We start from the raw sequence: 19,611 nt of genomic DNA on the forward strand, positions 1-19,611 counted from the left end.
GTCATTTCTCAACCGTTTTGGACGGGGGTGGGCTCGTTGGAATCGTGTCGCCCCCCTTGGAGGTTCGGGGACCCCTGAGGGCTCCCACATGGTAACTCTTGACATTCTTATGATAGATCTTTATTGATGGGAGGGAGAGACAGAGAGAACCATTTATATTCATCTGCATATTCTTCTTACTATAGCTCTCTCTCTCACACACTTTTCAGATATCACTTGATATGGACATTTAACCAAGCGATTTCCCTCTGACAAGGCTCGCCGTTTCCCGACAAAACTGTGCAATTTCTCAATTACTGTGCAATAAACACTCAAGCCACAACGAAAATGTATTTTGTTGCTTTTATATAAAAATAGAAATAAACACATACACTAATGTAAACTGTGGTTACAATAAACTAGACCAGTCCGTACGATGCGTGAGCTAACTAGCATGCTTCGATTGTTAGCATTCCTCGTTGAAGCATGCATTAGTGCAAGGCAGGTACATTTTACTGTAAACATAAAAATAGACGAAACACACCATTAACAGCAGATATACAAGCGACTAAAGTCTCTGTGCATTTGCACGCTTCTTTTTCAAGTCATGGCGTGGATTGATTGATTGGTTTATTAAGTTTGCAGAATTTCAGTACATTTCAAGTACAACTCAATAGAACTGTTAACTGTTAGTGGACGGCACCATAAGGCATTACGTCAGGTCTTCTTGTTTACGTTAACGTTAGAAACGACACTTTGCAACGGCAAATGAATGCACTTTAGCTGGTAGCAATGTTAGCATTTATAGTTCCCCTTGATGTTAGCCAGAAATGAACAATGTTATCTCAACAATGCAAAGCACAGTCAATGAACAACACACACAGTTCCTACAGGGCTCGGCTCATGAGAACGTCCGACCCTCTCAAACAATAATGTGTGGTGCGGTTGCACGCGACGCTCCACTGTGTCACGAGGTCCTTCAATCGAGGCTGCGGTGTTAGCGTTGACGTCCTTCCTCGTTGTCGTCGCCGACCTGTCACTTCTCGGCAATGGACGAAACGGATTGGTAGCCTCTTGCTTCTGATCTGATGTTTAATGTGAATTATGTACCAAAGTTTATTTGTATATACAGTAATGAAAGTAATATTACATCAATTCCAATACCACATCTAACATACAACCCCACAATAATACTCATAATTGACTGCAGCCAAACATTTGTAGTCCTTAGCTGTTTAACATGCAAGTGAAACTCGCTATGAGCCACCTTGCAGATACACAAACTGTGAACACTGAAACACGCCGAAAACAGTAGACTTCCTCGGGTAGGTGTAACGCTAATAAATGTCAGGCGGAAAAGAGCGAGAAAACACAAAGGTTCCGCCCTAGAGAACTTTGGTTCCTACCTAAATAAATAACTGAAAAATACTACACTGACTGACACAGAGGCAGTTACATTAGTGTTTTGTAACATGATGGGTAATTTGTATATGCAGGTGTGATTTATTGGTGTGGGTGTACATAGGCTATAGCTGTTGGGATTTATATTTAAGTGTATGATGAAGGAGGAATATGCATTCAACAGTGTGACCGAGACCTGGTCTCTAGTCGGGGATAGTGCCGAGGAGAGATAACAGAAATCTCTCTCCTTGAGCGCCACAATGTGACCGAGACCTGGTCTCTAGTCGGGGAAAGTGCCGAGGAGAGAGGAACAGAAATCTCTCTCTTTGAACGCAAGTGTGGAGCCGGCAGTCGGTGGCGGATCCTGATATAGTACGATAGTATATCCGAGGTCTGCTGCTGCTATCTGGTCCGTATTGCTGTTAGCTTAATCCGTCTGTAACTTGCGTAGGCACTCATATTTATGTGTGTTGGGATGTCAGGGGTGATGTCACCCTGACGTCCCGGTTGTGATGTCAGAGAGGCACTCCGTTCCTTCGTAACAACAGGGTACTGTAGATGTGCCCTGTGCCCAACACGATTCCAACGAGCCCACCCCCGTCCAAAACAGTTGAAAAATGACAGAGTTACCATTTGGGGGTCCCTGGGGGGTCCCTGGGGGTCCCTGAACCTTGAGACCCCCAAAGACGCCCCCAGGAGGGCGACAAGATTCCAACGAGCCCACCCCCGTCCAAAACAGTTGAGAAATGACAGTTACCATTTGGGGGTCCCGGGGGGTCCCCGAACCTCAAACCCTGAGAACGCCCCCAGAGGGGGCGACACGATTCCAACGAGCCCACCCCCGTCCAAAACAGTTGAGAAATGACAGAGTTACCATTTGGGGGTCCCGGGGGGTCCCTGAACCTTGAGACCCCCAAAGACGCCCCCAGGGGGGCGACAAGATTCCAACGAGCCCACCCCCGTCCAAAACAGTTGAGAAATGACAGAGTTACCATTTGGGGGTCCCCGGGGGGTCCCTGGGGGTCCCCGAACCTTGAGACCCCCATATTTAATATAGGCTACTAAAATAATGAATTAGTCAATTGGCCATTGAGTGGTTGTTTTAAGACAAGATTTGGATATATAGCTAAACTTGTAAGTCATAAACTTATACTTATACATATAACGTAGCCCCAGACAAACATGGCAACCTCAGTTGCCAGGCAGACTTATGGAGCTTTTTGATTGGGTAGAGGAAAATGCCTCACGTGATTGGCTCTCAGCCGTCATGTGATTTTTGGCAGTGATTTCACTGGGGAACCAAAAAAAGCATCTGTAACTCAGGTTGGCATTTTTTCTGTTCGTAAGTCCAAACACAAAAAAACACTATCCGTATATTTTACGCATTTTCTTTTTACAGATTGTTTTTTTACACATTTTTCTTTTACAGATTGTTTTTTCACGCATTTTTCTTTTACAGATTGTTTTTTTACGCATTTTTTTTTACAGATTTCTTTTTTTATGCATTTTCTTTTTACGGATTGTTTTTTTACGCATTTTTCTTTTACAGATTGTTTTTTTACGCATTTTTCTTTTACAGATTGTTTTTTCACGCATTTTCTTTTTATGGATTGTTTTTTTACGCATTTTTCTTTTACAGATTGTTTTTTTTACGTATTTTCTTTTACGAACACACACATAATATTGCCATGGATTTTCCCCCATAAAAAGATCACTAAACATTAAACGTTACTTATACCTGTTATTGAGATTCCTATAGAGCATGTTGACATGGATAGCTTGGTTAGTAGTATCTCTGTTAGTTAATGCAGTTTTGATTGATTGATTGAAATATTTATTAACAGTTTGTAGAATTTACAGTACATTTTAAGCACAAACTCAATACAAAGACTGTCAACTGTGAGTGGACGACCCAATTAAGCATTACACTTGTTTACAACAGGGTCCACATTGTTCAATTCATCAAAACATTTAAAGACATACAAACATTTAGAGACATACAAATAGACATTTCTATGTAGCTAAAGAACAGAACAGGAATTCATCATATGGGAAGCAAAAAAGGGAAAAGATACAATATACAGTGAGGGAAAATGGGGTGGGGGGGATTCAGATTTTACAGAGGCCAGTTTCGAATTGCAGCCATCCGTAGGTGCCCTTTGAGAGCGGTTTTGAAGGAGTCAAGGGATTCACATGTCTTAATGACTGTTGGTAGGGCGTTCCACATTTTGGTGGCATAGGAGCGAAAAGTTTGATTGATTAAATGAATAGCCTATTTTATTAGACAAAAATGTAGAACAGTAGTACAAGTACCGTCAAAACAAAATAATTCACATGCAAGTAAAGGCATGTAATGGTGTTGCGAAGCAAAAAAAAAACACTGGTTTAATAAGTACTATCCAAGCTTCTGCCTGGATATAGGGTTCGAAGCCCTACAGCGCTGTGACCTGCTGACTGCCTCAACTTAGTCGTTGTATATTTACATTCAATATGAAATGCACTATTTCACACTAGAGTGTAAAGACGCTGTGTTCAGATTACCACACCTGAAACCCACTTTATTGTCTACCATACAGCAGTAATACAACATCATCATTTGTGGGGTCTCACAGACAGTGTCCACTTTGGGTCTCACACAGTGTCCACTGTGGGGTCTCACAGACAGAGTCCACTGTGGGGTCTCACAGACAGTGTCCACTGTGGCTTCTCACAGACAGTGTCCACTGTGGGTGGGTGATAAAGCCCATCTCAGACGGCATACTACAGCACGCCGTTTTTCATCATTTTTGAGGATTTGAAGAAAAGACGAAAGTCACTCGAGACAATGGGCTATAGCTGGGGGGACACTGGGGAGGCACTGGGGGCAACGAGGGGACACTGGGGAGGCACTGGGGGGGCACTGGGGGGACACTGGGGAGGCACTGGGGGGACACTGGGGAGGCACTGGGGGGCACTGGGGGGGCACTGGGACGAAAATCACTCCGAGACCAAGGGCTATAGTCCATGGTCTCAAAGTGATTTTCGTCTTTTTTTCAAATCCTCAAAAATGTTGAAAAACGGCATGCTATAGTATGCGGTCCGAGACCATGGATTTTCACTTTTCCGTGATTTTCACCTTTTTTCAAATCCTCCGAAATATTGAAAAAATGCCACACCAAGAGTCCCGTCGGGCTTGGTCCCTTAATAAATAAAATTAATCTAATTAATCAGAGGCTTTGCGATTAATTAATCTAGATTAATCGCATTTTAATCGCATCAATCAATATTCAACCCGAGAACAGCGAGAAACCTTTTTTTTTAATGTTTTTTGGTATCCCAGTGAATCAACGAATAGTGACTACAGGATACCACTCATTTTCAACATTTTACTGTCATTAATATACCTGTTGTGGAAATAATAATAAAAAGTCACCCCATTCTGTGTTGCCTAGAACTGGAGGTCTGAAAAGAAATTAGTAACAGTAACAAGTACATCTCAGTGACATCACAAAGCTGTACTTACTTCATATTGTCACAGTTTTTTGTCAGACCTCCAGTTCTAGGCAACACAAAATGGGGTGACTTTTTATTATTTACAGTTTTCAGTACTATAGAAAAGCGCCCAGTGAGAAACGTTACGCGGTGAAAAAAAAGGTGCGATTAATTTATCTGTAGTTAATCGCGATTAATTTTTCTGTAGTTAATCGCGATTAATTTGTCTGTAGATAATTAATCGCGATAAATTTTTCTGTAGTTAATTAATCTAAATTAATCGCAATTAGTCCCGGCCCTAATAAATAGACTTGGTAACCTAACTGTAGGGAGTACAAACACAGTAAAGACCCCAGGAAGAGTAGCTGATGTTACTCACAGTAAGCTAATGGGGATCTAATAAATAAATCAAAATAAAAAAAGAACCTGGGGGTTATCATCTATGAAAAGGCAACACAATGAGCAGAAAATAAACCATGTAAATACAACAAATTGAGCAGGGCACCACAGAGAGTTGGACCCCGTTCAGTGAGAGGGAGGGCAGAATCCATTTGTACCGGCCGGCCTGTCGGCCGGTGGGATGGGTCGGCCGGTCCGTGGGTGGGTCGGCCAGCCGATTTTTTTTTTTTTTTTTTTATCTTTTTTTTTTTTTTGTACCGGCCTCGATTACATATTGGTGCTCCTTAAAATTTGGTGGGTGCTCCTAAATTGTTTTCTGGTGGTCCTTGGTACTGTAGCACCAGTTCTACCAAGTAAAAGAGTTAATTCTAAGCCCTGTTTATGATTATTTCCTTCCAGGGAGCAACATGGAGTCCACCGTACGGTCTTCGCTTCCTAACATTATTTAAGTAACCTTGGAGGAAGGCAAGGACTGTCTAAAGAGGACGAGACGCGAAGACCGTACCGGCGACGCCATGTTGCTCCATGGAAGATAAGAAACATGCGCAGTTGAGACCAGGAAGTTGTACATGCACAAATTTGTGCATGTACAAGTTGTACATGCACAAATTTGTGCATGTACAACTTCCTGGTCTCAACTGCACATGTTTCTTTCCTTCCATGGAGCACCATGGAGCAACATGGCGTCAACCGTACGGTCTTCGCGTCTCGTCCTCTTTAGACAGTCCTTGGAGGAAGGCAAGAAGGGCATGCAGTCTAGTGAGCTTAAGTAGCCCGCCCAATTGGTCAGCTGACTGCCACATCAGCGAATGATGTGTGGGACTTGCACACACTTATACACCCACATAGTAATACATGTTAACCCCTTGAGTATAGTATGCGCCTTTGAGCATGGCATGAACCCCCTCGAGTATGTCTGACTGAACTAACTCTGCAGGCTACGTATCATTTAAATAAGCACAGAATGCTGGTTTTATCACTAGTGAATGAAGAGATAATGGGTATTGGGAAAAAATGCTCCCAATGTCGTCTCCCAACTTAAGTGCACTGTCACATCTCAGCAGGGGGAAGGTAGCCTCCTGCCACTCTATGACACGTTGAAGGGAAACGATTTTGATAAATGGCACATATTTGAGCATAAGATATTAAAGAAAATAAAAAACACAACATTTCTGTTGCTGGTGGTTAGACACTGCCACATTTTCGAATAAAATACAAAAAAAAGGTCAATACATTTTTATTTTAAATGTGACAAATTTGTAAATGTTTAGGAGAACAAATATAAATAAATCAATTAAACAAACAAACAAAGCGCTTCTGTATGTAAAAATGTGTCTTGTTTGTATTTACATCCAGTGTATAGTTTTGAAAGTGTTGGGCTTTAGAAGTCCTTGTCCCAGCCAGACAGTTCATTGGGAGGTTCATCCAGGTCGGGGGGGAACAGGTCAAAGTGACTGTGGTCCATGGGCCCTTTTACCTGAAGGAATGACATTTTATTGATTATATAATTGTCTGTTAACCACATTGTAAACCCCATAATCAGTAGTGTAAAGTAACTACCGGTAAGTACATTTCCTTATTATGTACTATACTTAAGTATATTTTTGTACTTTACTTGACTATTTCCAATTTCCAGTACTTTTACTTCTACTACACTACATCTCAGAGGCTAAATATATATTCACATTATGCCACATTGTTCAAACATAATCAACTCTTTTGTCCAAATTCACAACGGCGTTTACTCTGATAACATGACGTGACGCTAGCGGAAAGGCATTTACGTGGATTTCCCACATTAATTTGGAATTCATGGAAATGGCCGTGAACTTGACGCTCACGTAGGTTGGTCGGAAACTTCGCCAAATCCTACGGGACCTCTTTAGGTGGCGGAGGAATTTACGGATTTATTCAGAAGGCTTTAGTCTTCATGCTGAATCAATAAATAGTTCTCAAATCTCAGATAAAATATGTAGGCATGTCCCCCCAACATTGGTCAGCACATAAGAAGCCGAGTGCACTTGTATGCACTTGTATGCATAAATGCATGCATTCTAGGCAAGTTAGCCTAGAGTCCCATGCAGAAACTGCCCCTGCAAGCCCGACACCTTTTTATTTATTTATTAGGATATTTCTAGCATGCGCGATTGTGCTTCTCACTTGACAGCTTCTACTCGCAGTGCAACGCGTTGTGAGCTTGTAGATCGGCTCTCGCGGACTCGCTGCATGTTAAAAAACAAACTCACAATTATAATAAGAACATAGGCCTGGCTACACTTATCTGCATTCTAATCTGCACTGTACGAATCCAACGTTGTTTAGTGTGTGTTAGTGTTGTTTAGTTAGTGAGTCAGTTCTCTGACTGTCGGTGTGTGTGTGTGTGTGTGTGTGTGTGTGTGTGTGTGTGTGTGTGTGTGTGTGTGGCGGACAGAAGCATGCTGCCGCTGAACCGAGTCCAATCTGGGTGAAATTTACATTGGAAAATTAATATAACGGCGCAGTGAGCCCGGCCAGGACAGAACACGGCTCGGCCCGACTGGCATTCTATGTATGTCATTCTATGGTTCACAGACATGCCGGTCTGACAGACAGACAGCAGTCACGAGGGCTAATTCGCCCTATAAATCCACATTATGGCATCAGCACGTGCAATTTGGCCAGTTAGTTTTAACTTTTAAATAGATGCTATACGTGTCCATGATCAGAACAAATCCATTCTCCACATGGCATTCAGACAGATGACAGTGAGATGATATTAATCTATTCCCCGCATGAATCAATGCAGCTCTGATAAAAAAAAGTATCGGATATCTATTTTACTTCTGCAGGCGAGTGTTCTTTCTTTTTTTTATAACCCTGCATTGCATTCATCAGTAAGGGCTTGTCATTGCCGAGTTGTAATATAGCATTTGGTCGTGTGGTGAACAGTACAAATTAACTTCTTTCTCAGTATGTGAAAGTAACTAACATATCAGTTAACTTATTAACGTTCTGACATTTAACAAGGAGTGAAGCAATGCGTGCCAAGTTGGCAAGTTTCGTTTATAATTATATACATATAACTTGCGCTGTTTGCTTGAAGATCTGTCCATGCAGAGAACCTCCTGTCAAAATTAACTACTCTACAAGCTCATCGCGCAGTTTGCGCTGTTGTATAGAATTTAAAGTTTGGGAATCCTCTTTGCCGGCTATGGTGACGTATTTCGAGATTTCCTGTTGCCTTATATGGTGTAGAATGGGCGTGGATGTTCCAACTAACCAGGCGACACCAGGCGAATCGCTTGGGAAAAATGCGGAAAGGATACACTCAGCGATCCGCACAAATGAAGTGATTACACCAGCTTCTCTGAATAACATGTCATCTCAATGTAGCTTGATCGGACGGAAAAATACGATATCTGTTTCCGCCACCGTTACACTCTGGCACATTTCGTTTTTGAAGAATCAGGACCTTTGTGTCCAGGAAACACATGGGAGTGTATTTTTGTCTCCACCAAGTCGAAGGCATGGGGAGAGTATGTCCTGGCCTGCCCGCCTGGCGGGCTAAGATTGGCTTCCAAAGTTCGCAAGAGCGCTCCGTTTTGAACAAAATGCTGCAAATTATGATGATGCCATGATGATGATATTACGCCTTTGCACAAATTACGGTACACATGGGGCCCAATTATACATTTTTCAGGTGGTGATGGGTAATTTTGTATATTTTGTGGGTGAATGGTCAGCTCCTTTGACCTTTTGACCTTTTAATCTGGTTGCCCTGTGTAGTGACTTCACGCTGTCTTATGGCGTTTAGTTAGTAAGAATTATTATCACTTCACTCTGTCTCTGTCTTGAGACTGCATGTTTCTGACCTTGCTGGGGTATCTTATCAGCCGGGTGCCATGGCAACCAGGCCGCCTCTGTGTTTTTCCAGCCAGTGACTTGATTTAAGAACTACAGGTCATTTCCAAAACTACATATCCCTTTACATTGAGTAAGATGCTCTTCGTTCTGCCACGTCTACTTTGTACCATTCTCCATTTTGTACTGAAAGAGTATAAGTACTGTCTCCCATTTTGAGACTGGGGAGAGAAACCATTTACCCACCAGACCCTTTGGGGTCTGGATGTATCTGAAATTATCATTATGCTGTTTGTGAATCCTTGTTCTGTCTCTCTGAATCAATATAAAATATGACTAAAACCCTCACTCTGAATGGATCTCGTCTGTGGTGAACTCAGGTAACATTTTGGTATTTATAAGGTAATTCTCCTAAAGTAACATTGTTCATATTGGCTATTTACTTAAAGTATCCTGGTAAAAGCTAAAGTTAAGTATATATTGTAATTGGATTACTCTTAAAAGTATTTTGAGAGTTCCGGTGTTTCGGTGCTATCTGCTCTCAGTTCCCAGTATCATAGCTCTGCTGTCAAAGCTATTTATAGTAACTAAATGCATACAGTCCTTGTCCTCAGTGAAACATATGGTGGAAAAATATCTATCAGGTGGTATTGCTTAATGTTCTCAAACCTTGACCTCGTTATGCGCCCTTCATATTATGCAAGTCGTGCTGAACGCACGTCGCACACACATATGGCATACCACTTTCCTGCATATTTTAGCATCGGGGGAGTGTCCATATGTTAATTATATTCGATTTGCGCTATCTGCTATTATGCCCCTTGACCTAAAAAGAGTAAGTGCATACCGATTACACCTGGGTCTGACCACCTCTTAAATGCAAAAAGCAATGTTTGATTTGACACAAGAGCGATCTGTGCGCTGCTTAGCAGTGTTGCCATGTCTGTTTATTATAAGCGACTTTGGGCTTCTTTTTCTGTAACGTTTGCTTGTAAATATTGGTAGTTGTGGTTGCTTTTTTTCCTTTCTCCTAATGTTATTTAAATCAGTGATTCTCACACAGTGACATTGCCATGTCAAGGACCCCCAGGTGAATGCATTTGCCCAACTAAGGACCCTGGAATCTAAAAATATTTTGGGCCAGGGACCCCAATGACAGATTTGTGTTTTTAAATGTTTCAATAAAATGTTAAAAGAAATTCCACAATTGTGGAATATCTTTCTTTCCAAGATTCCTTTTGAAAATAGCAGATCTACAAGCTCACAATGCATGACATCGCGACGCGTTGTGAGCTTGATCATGGGCACCAGTGCCACATTGGCACAAAGGAGGGTGACCACTGAGTATTGTCGGTTTAAACATATATACGGTAGTCAAATAAATGAAGTCCCCCACATTTGTATGTAAATTACATTCTGCACAGCACATTCATTAAAACTATGAACTCTGACTGCATGGGGATATATATATTATAATGATTATTATAACCATGTGCAAGAAAATATTTAAAAAGAAGGAAGAACTTTATGTTGGTGTGGTGTCATTAAAATGTATCTTGAATCCTTGATTATTCATTTCATAACCGAGCGCACCCCTCTACAGGCTGGGGGACATCGATTGGGCAACATTCAATGTAATTTCCGGTTGGGACGTCATCCCAAGTGGTCTCCCTCCATTTTAATGGATGGGATGAAAAATCTTAACGTGAATAACTCAATGCTTCCAATTCTAACCAAAGATTATGTTTTTGATGGCCCATCGCGGTCCCGTCACTTGTCGCGTTATAAGTAATCAAACCTTCCGTTGTTGTCGATCCCCTCTGGGGTGTTTTGGCTACATCTAGCTACTTCTAGCTACTTCCAAGATGGTGCGGAGCAACCTTGAAAAAGGCTCTGAAGCTGTAAATCACTGGGCGCCCTGATTTAATGGTTTCAAATACACCCGGGCGGTCAATCAATCAAAAATCAATCAAAGTACTCATTGTTGGGTAACATGTATTGGTAAACACTTCACCTCTCTTTTCAGCGGAGACAGGAGCTGCCGATGCCTCAGGCCCACCCAGTTGAAGCCCTGGAACCATCTGTAAAACATCACACAACAGCCAATTACATTTACCGAAATTAGAGAAACTACCTAACTACGAAACTACCCCAACTCTCTACCTAACTATGATACTGATACCGACATGATACTCTACTGACAATGATACCGACATGATACTGAACAAGTTGTTGACATGAACTGACTGTCGTCGAAAAGCATGATTTTCATCACCCCTCCCACACTATTTGGAGCACACCGAATCGAATGGTGTAGGTCTCGAATATTTCAGACCTTTAGAAAGTGGTTAAATCAAGCATTGAGGGGGTAGCAACCAAAACCAAATTTTTACCATGAGGTATGGAGAATCCATTTCTGATATTCCCGAGAGGTTACGGCGTGCCAAAATGAAATGGCCCTGGTCTTATAGGGCCATTTTCGATAATCGTCGAAAACGTTAAGGTTACTTCAGTAACCATGGTTCTTTAAGTAAGTGAGCAAAATACTTCGCTCTATAAGGGAGGTTTCGTTCTGAAAGCGAGATACAGAATTTCATTTTATGATCTCCCACAGGACATTTAAATATGGCCTGCGGGTTTAAGACTTGTGACGTAGGTGCCCAGCGCCTCAGGGGTATTTAAGGCCTAGCCCCTACGTCATAAGTCATTCGAACACTTTTCCCTTCTGCCCGAGAGCAAGACAGAAGGGTGTTCAGCGAAGTATTTCGCTCACTTACTTAAAGAACCATGGTTACTGAAGTAACCTTAAAGTTCTTTCAAGTTGTGTTCGCGAAATACTTCGCTCTATGGGACCTTATGAACTCCCGTATCCTGAATTAGCCAGTGAGTCCTAGGACTTGGGGATAAAGAGGCTGGGGATAAACCTTAGGTTTGTAGGTCCCACAGAGTGGAAGGTGACGGTCTGGGACTGTCAGTGTCTTCCCGGAGCGGCTGACTGGGGTAGGGTGGAGATTGCCCCAGGTAGCCTAGGTGTCTAAGGGGGAGGAGGAGCGTGCCTCAGCCCCTCTAAGGCTCTCGCGGGGTGGATTCGCTCAGAGTCCACTTGTGATGCGGCTGCCCCCAAGACCACGTGTGCCAAGAGGGCACTGCCACATCTAATTAATTGTGTGGCGAAGGTCGAAGAGGGGGCCAGCTTGCCGCTTGTGCAGACATCCTGGATTGAACATCCTTGTGGAGTGCCCAGGGTGTTGTCGTGTTTCTCGTGGAATGAGCCCTTAGTGTCAGCAGGGCTCCATTCCCTGAGTGGTGTAGGCCATACAAATGGCCTGTACTATCCAGCTTGGGATAGTGACTTTCGTGACAGGCTTTCCCTTGTTCTGGTACCCCGGGATGTGCATCGTTGATGACCTATCCTTGGGGGATCTGTTCTGTCCATGTGAGCGTGGAACGCTCTTACTGGGCGAGAACAGCTCAGCCTCCTGTCCTCTTCAGTAGTGGAGGGAGGAGGGTGGAAAGCTCGTAGGTCTACTGGTACGCAAACCGAGAAAGCGTTCTTTGGTAAGAAGGCTGGGTTTGCTTTGATGGTGACCCTAGTTGACCTGTCGTCGAATCTCATGCACTCTGGAGTAGTCGAAAGTGCATGTAGATCGTTGACCCTCTTGGCGGTCGTCAGAGCGACTAGGAAGGCTGTCTTTTAGGAGTAAGACGCTTCAGGTCAGCCGTCTGCAATGTCTCGAAGGGCTCATTGGTTAGAGCCCTGAGGACTAGGGACAGATCCCTGGAGGGGACCAGGGGTCTGTTGACCCTGTGTTCCGTGCTTACGCCTTTCACAACTGTTTGACCAGCAGATGTTTCCATATTGTCTGGTTGTTAAAGTCCCATGGCAAGCCGAGATGGCTGACAAGTGGGTTTTCACTGAGGGGAGGCCTAGACCTCTGTCCAGGAACTCCTGCAGGGATGTCAGAGTGTTAACTATTGAAGCTTGGAAAGGGGTAACCTGGTTAGGTCGTTTTAAGCACCACTGCTCGAACACGCTCCAGGCTGTGTCGTAGCAGGTCATTGTTGACTGGGCTCCGGCCTTCTGAATAGTTGCGACAACATTCAGAGGGAGACCAGTCTCAGCCAGCATTAACCTCTCACAGGCCAGACCCATAGGTCTAAGTCCTAGGGGCGGGGGTGGAAGATCCCTCCTCCCGCTTGCGTGAGAGGATCCGCCCGGAGAGAGCTGTCATGATGGCTGTAGAGGAGGGGAGCTATCTCCGTCCTCCAGGCGCCCTAGGCTGGTGCCACTAGTGGTGCCGTCAGACCCCGAATCCTCATTCTGTCCAGTGGGAGGAATGAGACTCAGTGGGGGGGAGGCATAGAGGGGGGGGGGCTGGGCCATTGGTGTGCTAGATCGTCTAGTCCCGATGTCGATGGTCCTCTTATGGCAAAGAAGAGAGGACACTTCGTGTCCTGCTTTGAGGCGAACAGGTCCACCTCGGGTGTCCCGAGTCTGTGCCTGGATCTGGGTCACCACCCGGGGGTGTAGTGACCAGTCCGCGTAGCGGAGGTGTCCCCAGGACAGCAGGTCCGCTCCTGTGTTTTTTAGAACACCCGGGACGTGACACGCTGTAATGGGCAGGAGACAAGCGTCGTAACATAGCGTGAGTCTCTGAGTCTGATGGTGCAAGTGGAGGGACCTGAGTCCCCCTTGCTTGTTGATGCAGCACATCGTTGTCGTGCTGTCTGTCCTGACCAGGACGTGACAACCTCGGGTGCGCGGTTCAAAGTTCCTCAGTGCGAGGAACACCGCCATCAGCTGTGTGGTGGGACCGTTTAGTCGTCCTGACCACATCCCTCTGGTCGTAGTGCGCTACAGCGTGGTTCCCTAGCCAGTCCTCATGGCGTCTGTGGTGACGACTTTCCTGGTCAGAGGTCTGCCCCTGAGGGGGCTCGTCTGTTCGTCCACCACTTCAGGGCTAGCACGTATTGTGATGTCACTGTTACACTGTGGTGGCGACGGTGCATGGGTATGCGTAAAGCATTCATCCACCGTTGAAAAGGTCTCATATTCGGCGTGGCTAGGCGGATTATGTAGACCACTGAGGCCATAAGCCCCATGCAAGAAACATGCAAGAAAGGGAATCGAGCGATCCTTTCTGAATGACGTCGCGGACTGCATTATCACCTCTATTCTCTCTTGGCTCGGACGAGCTGTGAAAGAGATCGGCGTTATACCGATAACGTCTAAGACTGTTTCGGGATTAACCCGCTCTTCCCGTGGTTTATTCGGAACCCAAGAGCGTGGAGGTGACTGAGCACTTGTTGAGTGTGCAACAGCGCCTCTTGTGGCGAGTCTGTTGACAGGACCCAGTCGTCTATATACGTTGCTAGACGAATGTCCTATTTGTCGTAGTGGAGCTATAGCCGCGGCTGTAACTCTCACAAAGACTCTCGGACTCGAAGACATTCCGAAGGGGAGGACGTTGTTTTTGTATACTCCCCCTTCGAACCCGAAGCGCAGATTGATTTTCTGTGCAGGGGGTAAATTGGAACGTGAAAGTAGGCTGCTTGTAGGTCTATGACGTGGGCCAGTCCCCCTTTGCGGAGTAGCGTAGTAGGACTGGTGGCGTCAGCGTTGTGAAGAGATGTCTTCAAAGCGATTCAATGCTCTGAGGTCTAGAGTGGGGCGAAGCCCGCCCCCCTTCTTTTCCACCAGGAAATAGCGGGAATAAACCCGTTGAGAGACTGGTTGGCAGAGACCTCTAAGATGGCGCCTTTCTGCGGGAGGGAATTGATTCCCTCCTTTAGAATATGCACCGCCCCTCCGCTCGCTTTCGTGAAGATGATTCTTTCGAAAGTGTGCGGTTCTTTTAGGTGAATTGGAGCTTGTAACCTTTGTTATAGTGCGCATGACCATGGGGAATCCTCATGTGTCTGCCACTGGGCCTGGTGACGTAACACGGAGCTCCCAGCTCAGGGGAGATCCTGTCCGTGAGGCTCTGGTGCCCTCTAGCAGTCTGGGCGCGTAGAGGCAGTGTGTTTTTCTCTCATGATGAGAGGTTGGGAGACGGCTGCTTTACCGTGACAGTTCCGTCCGTAGTAGCTATCCCGTTGAACACATACTAACCCATATACTGCAATGCGGCATTCTACTGAGGGTTCTGTGCCGAGGCATTATGTCTGCGAGCACATCCCCCCCCCCCCCCCCCCGTGTTCTCGCATATGGGAGGATTCTTAAGACAAGGAGTCTGTGTTATCCTGCCCTCGCAGTGTGTGTGACCCACTGGGAAGACTTTACACCTCTATTGATGGGTTTAGTAGGAGGGAGACCCCGCTCTGGGGGGGAGCTCTGTCTGTGAGGCTCTGATGCACTCTAGTGGCCTAGGCGTGTAGAAGCATCACTTGCTTTAGTGACAGAGGCCCTTAACTTCTTCAATAATGAAAAAATAATTGGGCGTGACCTCCCGGGCCTGGGACAGTTTTAAAACTGTGCTGTAGAGCACTAATCTTAATAATATTGTTGATGTATAAACTATGCCGATAAATGTAGCGTGATGAGGAATATCGATCGACATCGAAATTGACATCGACATCGATCGGGGGTAAGGGGTTGACACTATGGCAAGTAAATAAAATGTTGCGGCATGTGGAGCTTGCTTTGAGTTGCCCCAACTGCAAGTGCACATTTGAGTGAGGAGTCTGCTATAAACACGTGCACAACACGAGATATATAGCTAGATAGCTATTCACAACACTGGTATCGGTATTCAGTATCAGTATCGGGATTGGATAGAAAACAAAAAATCGGGACATCCCTACTTATTACACTACACTATGCTATCAAACAAATGACATACTGCTCTATGTTGTCAATAAAGTGTCATACAGTACTACAGTATGTTATAATTCTTTCATTGGTTATTTCAATTTTTATATTCCCAATATGTTGCTTAATTTGCACTGCTACACACGGTCCCCCAAGTCTCCATTCTCTTGACTCCTACTATGTTATTATTAAGTGGCAGAGAGATTTCTGCAAGTTTCACCCTCAATCTGCACTTTAATTGTTCCCCTGTGGGAACTGCTGCTTGTTACGCAATGTTGGCTAAACAGACAATGTGTGGCAAGCACTGTTCCTGCCAGCTTACCACATGACACTCGGGAAAATGGTTGGGGCTGGGGGCGTAATAGAATAATGGCCTGAGAGTAGCTGACAGCAAGACGATTGTGTTGAGGTAGTGCATATGCAGTATGTGATCTTCAGTTATTTAAATATTTACTTTTTGATTATTTCCTGAAAGCATCATGTAAACTTTTATAAACGAAAAGTGACAAAAGTACTATAAAACATGTGTGTGATTCAGTTCAAATATGTTATTATTGAGAGTAAACGTACTTGTGTTTTTTTATGTCGACGATGCCGTTCTTTTTATTGCCAAGCCGGTCCACAGGGCTGAGCCTGAGGGGAGAGAGTAATGTGTATGGTGGTGTTATGTCTGTCTTTAACAACCATCTGGATCTAACGTCACAGCAATAAAAACAAACAACCACCGTGGTATTTTCACCAGGACACACACACAAAATGTAATTATTTGATTAAATTACTTTAAAACATTAGAGGAGCTATAGCTCTACCACAACCCCCTGAAATGGAGCCAGGTGATACTAGTTGATAATATGAGTGATGGAAGAAGAGAAGGAGTCTGGTTAAAAAGTCCTCATTATGCAGAAGGTCCCATTTCAAGTTTTCAAATGTATAAAAATGTATTACAGACAGTATAGCAGTTCACAACGAGTTCACAACGCAGGTCTGAAGAGGTTTCGTAATAATAATCCAAATCTACAAAGTAACTAGGAAAATAAAAATAAATAAAATATTTAGTGGAGTAAAAAGTACAACTAGAAAAAGTGCCCTTCTGGGCACAGGTCTCCACCAGGAGGATAGGAGTGTGTGTGTGTGTGTGTGTGTGTAACGGTGCCGGAGATTAGCTGTTCACAGACAGACGGACGGACACACGGACGGAGTGCAAAACATACTCTCTCCCCATGCCTTCAGCCTGGTGGAGACAATAATGCCTTTGAGATTCAGTGGAGTAGAAGTAAAGTTATTGAAAATGGGAAACACTCCAGTAAAGTAAAACAAAAAAAACAAAACAAAAAAAACACCTAAAGAATTTACTTAAGTACAGTACTTGAGTAATTGTACCACAACCGATTGATATGACACTAATGGATATGATGCCATATTTGTATGACTGACGTGAGCAACAACACTACAAGGTCACCATCTGCCAATTATTCTAAATGATGCTGCTTGCAGGCTTTTAACACAGATGCCCTTATCTGCACTGCAGGCAGGTGCTACAGCAAACACTGTTCAGATGTGTAATGTGTAATTACATGCATTTTATGTATCACTGTATTTCAGATAACAAACAGCAGTTATTTTGACTGTAACATATGATTACACTAACTTTCAAATTAATGTTAAGCCTCAATATTCTTCATTTGAAAATGTGTGATTTATTTTCGTAGAGTGTTATTATTTTGTACTTGAAGGTTTTTAACATGATTTTAACTCTTGCAGTAGTACAGTGTGCATGCCCCACACTCTATTATGTTTAGGCACTCACCTACTATTTGTATCTCACATGTTCTCTTTCTTATCTGTAGGTTGTCGGATGATGTACTCTGATGGAGTGCCCCTCCTGAAGAACTACTAGTCCTCATCCTCATTTGTTCTCAGCATCGGACACAATTGGTGATAATTAAAGTAATGGTCTCAGCTTCCTCACTAGGAGCTTTGGGACTTTATCCTTTTTTATTTTCAACATCAAACAATTAATAAATGAGTCATCTGGAATTTCAAATAAGATTTTTGTTATCCATGACAATCTTTTTGTGTCCTATCCTGAAATCAATGTGTATTATTGTGCTTAAATATTGCATATTGTGTACACATTCTGTACCTGTTGTATTTTTGTATTTGTGTATATTTAAACCTGTCATGTTTATTATTAGTATTGTGACATTGGAAACTGGCTAATTGGTTTGGGCTTAGGTGGCATGAGTCACCACCCATCGTTAGAGCCAATCAGTTGTACCCCTTCCTGTATATAGGTACACACCCATTCCCTGTCACACTATTCCTGAAGAAGATCCTAAGGGATCGAAACGTTGAATCAAATAAACCAGTGGAGCTGAGTTTTTCATACCAGTGTTGCAGACTCTATTTTTTCTATTGTACTGCCTTTTGTCTAGCACCTGGGCTAGAGTGGAGGTGCATGCTCTATTTCCTTTGTTATTATTTTGTACCCATATAGCCGAGACTGACTACTTAGGGAACTGCATTGTTTGGTGGAACTATTTTCTGCCATTACATGATAATTACGTTTGTTGTAGAATTGCACGAGAACTGTAAAAACAATATCACAGGTCCTGCGGTTGTACTGAATCACAATCACGGATGGGAGTACACGTCTGCATCTTAGCACAATCAAGGCTGTACTGTACTGTACTGTACTGTACTGTACTGTACTGTGCAGCACAGAACATAATTCATGAGTAACTGAATAACTGAAGTTGAACATATATACTTGCAGAGTCTCCTGATAAGGTCATCTGGACGCTTCCCTACATTCTTGGGAAAGTCTATTTTCTCCATGCCATGGAGAACCATGGTGTAGATTTTCATGGGGTCTGAGCCAACAAAGGGGGGACTGGTGGAATAGACCACAAAATGAAAGCGGAACAAAGAGAGTATTATAACATAGGCAATGCGTGCATGCTACTGCTGACACAAATGGTAAAAAAAAAAAAAGCAAAATAGGAATACCATAGGCATGAAGGAAGTACATGAGTGAAAAAGAAACAAAAGCATTGAACTTTGATAATTGATCACATAGACATTTTAACCAAGAAGAATGATTCAGCTAATCTTGGCTGTATGTTCTATGACTCCATAAATAAACTAGAAATGGCCCAGGCGGTGGCGTAACCGCCTGGGCACCCGACTGATAATCCAGTCGCAGTGTGCCGCGGGTTCGACTCCCGAGCCCGACACGGCCTTTACTGCATATCTTACCCCATCTCTCTCCCGTTTCCTGTCAGCCTACTGTCTGTCCCTTAACACTAGGAAGTCTGAAAAAATTTCACTCCTACTCAGTCTGGCTATTTCGGCCAAATCGACCGATCTCCCCCACTGGGGGAATCTCCCCCACTGTCTAAAGATCTTCACAGTTCACACCTCCCTCTCCAGCTGGAGACGACATTGTTGTCTGCACGCACGCACGCACTTTTCTTTTTTTCTTCTATTAGTTATATATTGTCATTTTTATATAGAGGGGGAAACATTATAGGCTACGCGTGTGTTATCGATGTAATTCATATATATTTGATTGATTGTGCCAAAGAATCGCATCGGGTCAAACCGACCATGCAAACGAAAAAGTTTGCATGTTGTTTTCGATTGGTCCTAGAATGTCTTTGTTTTCAGGTTTCACGCTCTGATCACCGCCCATTAGCGTGCTTGTGTGT

General features: G+C 43.8%; 1 protein-coding gene across 4 annotated transcripts in view; it reads right to left on the minus strand.

Moving 5' to 3' along the window:
• Positions 1–6,481: 6,481 nt before the first annotated feature.
• The window catches only part of prkg2l (protein kinase cGMP-dependent 2, like), a 35,487-nt gene continuing 22,357 nt past the window's right edge, over positions 6,482–19,611 (minus strand). For 3 of the 4 annotated variants that reach the window (XM_083774694.1, XM_083774692.1, XM_083774693.1), the window contains exons 17-20: positions 18,672–18,794; positions 16,472–16,534; positions 11,105–11,171; positions 6,482–6,727 (exon numbers count right to left, since the gene is read on the minus strand). In XM_083774694.1, the coding sequence (XP_083630820.1) occupies positions 6,632–6,727; positions 11,105–11,171; positions 16,472–16,534; positions 18,672–18,794 (349 nt within the window). In that variant the 3' untranslated portion in view covers positions 6,482–6,631. The remainder of the gene's footprint in view (positions 6,728–11,104; positions 11,172–16,471; positions 16,535–18,671; positions 18,795–19,611) is intronic. The other variant, XM_083774695.1, reaches the window with a different exon arrangement.

The sequence above is a fragment of the Protomyctophum parallelum genome (genome assembly GCF_964188405.1).
Source record: "Protomyctophum parallelum genome assembly, chromosome: 10".
Lineage (NCBI taxonomy): Eukaryota > Metazoa > Chordata > Actinopteri > Myctophiformes > Myctophidae > Protomyctophum > Protomyctophum parallelum.